General features: G+C 39.1%; 1 protein-coding gene across 1 annotated transcript in view; it reads left to right on the plus strand.

Moving 5' to 3' along the window:
- Positions 1-7,699, plus strand: part of PRTFDC1 (phosphoribosyl transferase domain containing 1) — a 79,042-nt gene that overhangs the window by 8,241 nt on the left and 63,102 nt on the right. Inside the window, exon 4 of the mRNA XM_019507956.1 lies at positions 895-1,078. Coding sequence (XP_019363501.1) covers positions 895-1,078 — 184 coding nt within the window. The remainder of the gene's footprint in view (positions 1-894; positions 1,079-7,699) is intronic.

Raw genomic sequence — 7,699 nt, forward strand, 5'->3', positions numbered from 1 at the left:
TCCTCCCTGGTGATGGCCCCTCCCTTCCATTGGGTGTGCATCTCCCTTTTAGTTAGAAGACATTCCCGGATGCTTTTGGTGAGCCATGGGGGCTTTTGCACCCTCCTGCCCCCTTTGATACGTGTTGGGATTACCTCGCTTTGGGCTTGGAGGATCGTCTCCTTAAGGAGCGACCACTCTTCTTGGACACCCGACTCCCCCCCCCTCCGGGACCTCAGTGCTTCCCCGACTATTCTCCTTAGCTCATTGAAGTCCGCCCTCCTGAAATCTAGGGCTGCTGCCTTGCTGCAGGCCTTTGCCACCTTGCACTGGATGGTGAATTCCAGCAGGCGATGACCACTGTCGCCCAGGTGGTCGAGCACCTGCAGCCCCCTCACCAGGTCATCACCCGTGGCTAGCACCAGGTCCAACAGGCACTGCTCTAATTAAAGTGCCCAGAGTATTATGTATATCAGTGTCCCCGCACTGAAAAATTGCAGTGGGGGAACTTTAAATAAAGCTTGTTGAATGAGCTTTAGATAAAGCACCCTTGCCATCATTTGTCAATGCGGGATGCTGATCCACATGATACTGGAGTCTGCTAGACTGTGGGAATTACCGTGCTCCAGCAGACTCAATTAATTGAGTCTAATCCAACATGCTGTAATTGCAGAGCATCGGAGCATCCTCACTGCATGTGTATAGGTGCCCATTCTTTCTTATAACACCCTCTTTGTGGCCTGCTGAAATCAGTTAGAACTTGGCTTATAGATAACTTTTGGGCTTTTATATAAATTTTGGGCATGGGCTTTAGATAAATTTTGCCTGAGTTATTTTTTGTGTAACTACATTAAAAGTATATTATGCTGGAGAATCTGCATATTATGCTATGCTTATCCCTAATTTTTACTTCAGGACAGAGCGCCTGGCCAAAGACATCACCCAGGACATTGGAGACAATGACATCGTGGTTCTTTGTGTCCTTAAAGGTGGTTACAAGTTCTGTGCTGACCTTGTAGAGCACATTAAGAATCTCAGTAGAAATTCAGAACGGTTCATCTCCATGAAAGTTGATTTTGTTAGACTGAAGAGTTACCATGTAAGTCAACAATTCAGTTATATATATGTTTTATTAAGTAGTGGTTTGATTCTAGAAATAAAGGATTGGTTTGTAGATGGGAAAACTTTAAAAAAACACATTTTATGTAATGCATCTACAAAAGGTATCAATCTAAAAATATTTTTCTTTTACTTCCAAAGTATTTTATCTTTTCCCAAATAACGTAAGAAAGATGTGATCATAGTCAATTCTGGCATTTATACACATACCTTTGTCTGCTCTGACATGCCAGAAATCCAGTACATCGGAACAGACTCTATTAATCGAGTCTGTGAAGCACGTGAGCTAGCATGCAGCTGTGCGTTGCATGCATTTTTATAAACGGCAAAATGCACATCAGAGTGCAGAAAATGGTGGTAGTGCACTTTTGAACTAAAATACCTTAGATGTGTTTTAGTTCAAAAATGTGCCACCACCATTTTCTCAGCACTGATGCACATTTCGCCGTTTATACAAACGCATGCGCCAGAGCTCCGGGCACTTTTAAAAGTGCTTGGCATTGCAGTGCATGCTTTTGTACAAATTCCCTTCTTTCTACTCTGATAAATATGAAACAACCTAAAGATTTTTTTTTACTATCTTTGTGTATATAAGTAGAAAATGAACTGAGTGTTGGGGTTTTATAATCTATCAATGTATTGTGTTGATTTTCTAAAAAATGTGAACTGTTCTGTGAAGCTTATCATTTTTTCATTTCTCACCTGCTCTGATAATTGCATTGTTAAACTGAAAGATAACAAATCTGTTGCTTATTGTGAATCTTTTTCAAATGTTGTCTTTAATTGAAGCCCAGAAAAATTACTGGAATGTTTTATTCAATGGGTCATCAAAAATATATGGCAAACCATACCATTACATGATGTTATTACTTTGCAATAAAATTAAATAAGATGCTGAACCACATCCAGCCTTCATACAGGAGGCCAGAGCCACCGTGAACTGGCCTATGTGTTACGTAATAGTGGTCCATTGATTTCAGAGTGGTAATGCTAGTGAGATGAGCTATTTGGTGCCATCTCTTTGTAGGTCATGGTAACAGTTTTCCTTTTCCTGGGTCACATACTTGAATTCCGTGTTACATGTTGTGGTTCATGATGGACTAAGTCTTAGAAATACTATGGTCTATATAATGGCCAGGGCAACATACTGAAGAATGAGTGAACAGGGAGTTAGAATGCTTTTGCCTCCAACTGAAGTATGGCAATAAAGCTACTCTGGGACCATTAATGCAGCATCAAGGTTTTGGTAACTTCCATAGCACTTGTGCCTTCATTCCATGGGGAACAGTTGGTGGAGCTGCATTGCTTCAGATCCATTGGCATCATCCTTGTTCCTGACCTTCCAAATGCAGCATGCATTCTTGCTGCAGTAGAGTACTGATTCCACATGTGTGAAAACCTTTGCCATCAGAGTTTTGCCCAAGGACTTGGTACTGAGAACTGATTTGGGATATAAAGCACATGTACTGTACAAAGATTTCACCATTGCATAAAGTCTAAGAATTAGTGAATAGAAGTGGGGAAAGAGATGCTTGTCTGATGTACAAGCACCTAGAAAGTAGAAGTGAAATTTCAAGATCATTATTTACTTATATTACGGAAATATTAGATTGTTTAAATTAGTTGTTGCTTTAGAGATGCACTTGCTTGTGCATGTGCCTTTTTGTTGCCCTTCATCTAGGAGAAAGGTTTCTCAGTCCTTTGCAGTTATCCTCTGTCTTCTGAGACAAGCTAGATCTGATTAGCAGTGTGAACCAGGAACCATTGAAGGATAGTAAAGGCAAAAACATCACTGCAAAGGTAAAAAGTACAGCATCACCACATAATGGTTCAGGACAGGAAGTAAAAAATACATTATCTAGTTCATACTGCAGTGGAAATTTTGGTAGAAGAATGTAATTATTGAATTTGAAATTTGGCCAGACCACCAGGGTTAATATCCTTGGTTTGGGGGTGTGGGTGAGAATATCAGTGCTGTATATTTAGTGTCTTTTGAATGTGAAGAACCTTGGTTTCACACCTCAGCTGGAAGAAGACACCCTCTTACACTAGTGCCAACACCATTCTTAGATAATAAATTATTTGATTGTAAATGCTTCAACACAAGGGTAATGTTTTTGGACTGTGTTTAATACTGTCTTTATACAACAATAATAATGTTAGAGCACCGGTTTAGTGATTCATAGGCAAGAATGCCATATACTGAATCTCCAGTACCATTTCCTATGGTCCATTTGGGTTTCTGGTTATCATCTGGAAGTTTTCCAGCCAGTTACAAGCCTAATTGGGTCCTATAAAATATGAGATCACAGCCTTGTAAGATTCAGCAATGATCAAAATGTTTAAGTGAGAAACTAGCCCTTAAAAGCTGAATGATCCAGTCCCCTGCCTTTCCAGTCACGGCTGGAGCTCTCAAATCCCAAATCAGTGAAAAGTTACCTACTTCTATATAGCAGTATCTCTTTTCTCCAACTGTTTATTCCTCACCAGAATTAATTAATTCCTTCTTTAGAGGTAAGAATTCTATATGTTAGAGAGAAAAATAATGCTTACATTGAAATAAAATATAATAAAGATGTCAACCACATCAGTCCATCATTGCAATAAGATAAGGGTTATCAAGCCACATAAGTTAGGGGTGGGGGCACAGCCTGCCACAGAGTCTGGGACCTTTTGTCCCCACTGAAAATGGCCATCAGTGGCAAGCGTGGCTTGCTGCCACTGCCGGACTCAACACTGTTACTGGAACCCTTGTTGCTGTGCTTTCCACTGTGGCAGCCCTCACTCCCCAGGCTGGATCCATCCCTGAATGAACCCCATGGTCTAGATCCAATCCAGAGCTCTAGTGAGTTTCATATATCTGCAGTAAGAAATATGACTGCAAAAAGTAAACACATTTAGGTTTTTTGTCTGCATTTCTTTCACTTCCATTTTCCTGCTTTGCACATCTTCCATTCCACTTTCTGTTGGTGTTTTACTTTACTCTATTCCTTTTTCTTTTCTACTTGTCTCACTTCCCAGCTGCTCTTCTTTTCATTTAATTTACCTTTTGTTCTTTTAGCATTTCTTCACTAACTGTTTCTTCTTTCTCTCCTCAAGGGAGCCATGCTGCTGTCACTACACTTTCTTCAGCTGTGTCCTTTTCTCTCTCCAGCTACCCAAATCCAGCAACCTTTTCCTTCACCTCTAAATATCGGTGGGGTTTTGAGTTGTCTTGTTCTAACTTCAACACTCTGTACCAAAAGGTTAGTTATTTTAGAAAATATAAGTGGAAAGGAGAGTTTTCACTTTAATTACATAGCAAAAATGGGCTCTCGTCACTCACTAATTTAGACCCAAATTGTTATCTTGTGTGGAGTGAAAATCTTCTTGACTGTGCTTCGGTTCAGAGTCATTAGAAAAGCCCATATTTTGATGTATGCCACGGGAAGATGCATTATAGTTAGATAGGGAAGAGAACAATTTTTAATTAAAGCACTGAGTATAAGAAACAAAACAGAATCTAACTGGGGACATTTTAACTCAAGCTAGTGGTGCGCTAGAACTTATTTTTAAAAAAAAGTGATTCTCGTTCTGACCTCTTCTATGATGCACTTATTGACACAGTTAAGAACTGAAATTCAGATTTTGGCTAAAAGTATATTTTACTTGCTCCAAAAATAAACTGGGTAGTCTATGTATTTAACACTATTTGCTACAAAAGGCTATGGTATTTGACATTTTTGCCAAATAGTAAAAATGATGTTACTGTACTAAAGAAGAGATTTATTGGCTTATATGTACAACACAGAAAGAAAAATATTAGGTTTAGATCCTGACCAGTGTAGGAATAGCTTGGACAACCACCCATATGTAAGCAGAAAATTAAATTTGCAAATGCAGAAATATAGAGTCAAATCTTATTTTAGTAGGCACCTAAGTGCCCAAGTATGATCTTTTTCCACCCTGTTTGAATCCCTGAGGAAACATGAATGGGGTTTTCCCCGCCCCACGGTTTTTTGTGACTTAGCTTTCAGCCTAAGGTGATAACACGCAACAAAAATAGAGGGTGTTAATAGTTTTTCGGTAATTTGAAGAAAGTGAAATAGGATTGTACTTAGGCATCTAATAGGTAAAATGGTATCTGATGCGTACCGTTAACCAAGGAGAAAGGATTGCCTTATTATAGCTGGCATTTTGAGGTCTTCCTACTAAGTAAAAACATATTTGTCAAATTTTTACAATGGTTCATTGTCTTATGATGGGAGGTGCTGAGCACCACAACTCCTGCCAAACTCAGAGAAGGAAAACTGCCATATTTAGCATCTTTGTAAATCAAACCCTAATTAGACACTGACATGGAACAGATCAAATTTATTGGACGCCAAACTTATTTTACAGATCAAATTTTTTTTTTTTTACTTTCTCAAGTTAAATTCCTTGCTATTTTCCTGATTCTTTGAAATTACTTTCCTATTTTATCCTTTACAAAATAGCTTGGTTCTAAACATTTGGAAAACAAATGAAGAAATTATTAATAATAAATGAGCGGCACAGTCATATTATACTTCATAGGTTAAACAAAGTATCCTTTCTAAAATGGAAAAGAGGTTAAAAAAATCATAAAAAGAATATGGTGATTGAGAAAGTGGAATGGTAGCCACCATAGGAAGGTAACGGTAAGCAATAAGAGGGGACTGCAGCTCCTTGGAGCACAGTTTGTTTTGGACTTAAAGGTGATTTAAAATACTTTGTGTATTTCTCTCTCTCTTTTTATTAATATCTTGATTTTGGTGATTGTGGTTGAAAGGTTTATTTTAAGAAGACTGTTCAGTAGGAATTTGAATAGAGGCTGTTTTGTGACTCTTTCCTTTTAAATATAAGGGATAATTTCTTCCATGTCATTATAGAAGGTGTGAGTTAGAAAAGGTGGGTCTTAGAGCCGACAGAGATGTGGAAGGGACATTTAGAGTTTTGTAAGTGAGGAACAGGAGCTTGAACCTGATGCCAGCAAAGAACAAGGGGAAGCAGGTCTTCACAATAGGATGGAGAGAGAGGAATTTTGCATTAGCATTTTGGGTGGATTGGAGAACAGTGTGACAAGCAGTGTGGAATTCATAGAGCTAGAAGGCTTTATGCATTAATTAGGAGCAGACATACAGGCATACCTCGGAGATATTGCGGGTTCGGTTCCAGACCACCACAATAAAGCGAATATCGCAAAAAAGCGAGTCACACGAATTTTTTGGTTTCCCAGTGCATATAAAAGTTATGTTTACACTATACTGTAGTCTATTAAGTGTGCAATAGCATTATGTCTAAAAAAACAATGTACATACCTTAATTAAAAAAATACTTCATTGCTAAAAAATGCTAACCATCATCTGAGCCTTCAGCGAGTCATAATCTTTTTGCTGGTGGAGGGTGTTGCCTCAACTTGTAAAAACTGCAATATCTGCGAAGCGCAATAAAGCAAAGTGCAATAAAACAAGGTATGCCTGTAGTGGATCTTTGAAGCATTGTAAGATAAGAGCAAATGAAATTATATATCAACAGAGATATGGAGGAGAATTTGAGAGGAGATTTGAGTATCATACTACACCTGGACAGGATATAGGAGAGTGGAATTGATGTTTGTGATTGGAAAGGTTGCGCTGGAAGAAAAAAAATCAATTTAGTTTCACTGCACTGAATTTCCAGTGATAATAAAACATTCAAGAGCTCTCAAGAGATGTGAGACTGAACAGGCAGGAAAAATATAGGTGAGGGCAGATTTTGAAGTCAGCAGCTTACACCATAAGAATGAAAAATGTGACCAGAGAAACAATGTAATGGGAAGAGAGGAAGGAACTAAAGATAGAATCCAAGGGGAAGTTGATACTGGGGGAGTGGGAAAGAGAGCAGAAGAGATTGAGAGTTTTCGTGATGCAAAAGAAACTAAAACAAAGGTAAGTGAGTTTGGAATAGAAACTGGAGAAGAGAAAGCTGAAGCAGCAGGAATAGAGTATATACTCAATACTTGAAGGCAAAACAAAAAAGGAAGTTAAGTGGTTGGGAGATCACAAAACTCTCTTCCATGCAGGGAAGGAGGATACAGAGCAGGCTGGGCGGCACAGTGAGATTAAAGTTAACTATTGTTTTGGTGTTGTTTGAGTAACTTTAAATATTAAGAAGAGCCTCTTGTAGTTAGAGTCTTTCCAAAATGACAAATAAAGTAATCTATAATGAAAGAGAAGGTTGAATGAGAATGTAGAAGGTAGGGTTGTGGAAAGTTTCAGTCCCTGATTCGATTCGGTGGAGATTCAGCTCAATTCAGTGGCCAAATCTCCAAATCTGAATTGAATCAGAGGGCCCTTTAATTTCTCCAAATTGATTCTTATAGGGTCATAGTTGGCAGGGTCGGAAGGACCTGAGTAGATCATCAAGTCTGACCCCCTGCCATGGCAGGAAAAGGTACTGGGGTCAAACGACCCCAACAAGGTGTTCATCTAGCCTCCTCGTAAAGACCCCCAGGGTAGGAGCCAGCACCACTTTGCTTGGAAGTTGGTTCCAGATCCTAGCTGCCCTGACAGTGAAGTAACGCCTACTGATGTCTAATCTGAATCTACCCTCTGCCAGCTTG

Source organism: Gavialis gangeticus, unplaced genomic scaffold (assembly GCF_001723915.1).
Source record: "Gavialis gangeticus isolate Ggan-Ray unplaced genomic scaffold, GavGan_comp1, whole genome shotgun sequence".
NCBI classification, from domain to species: Eukaryota; Metazoa; Chordata; order Crocodylia; family Gavialidae; genus Gavialis; species Gavialis gangeticus.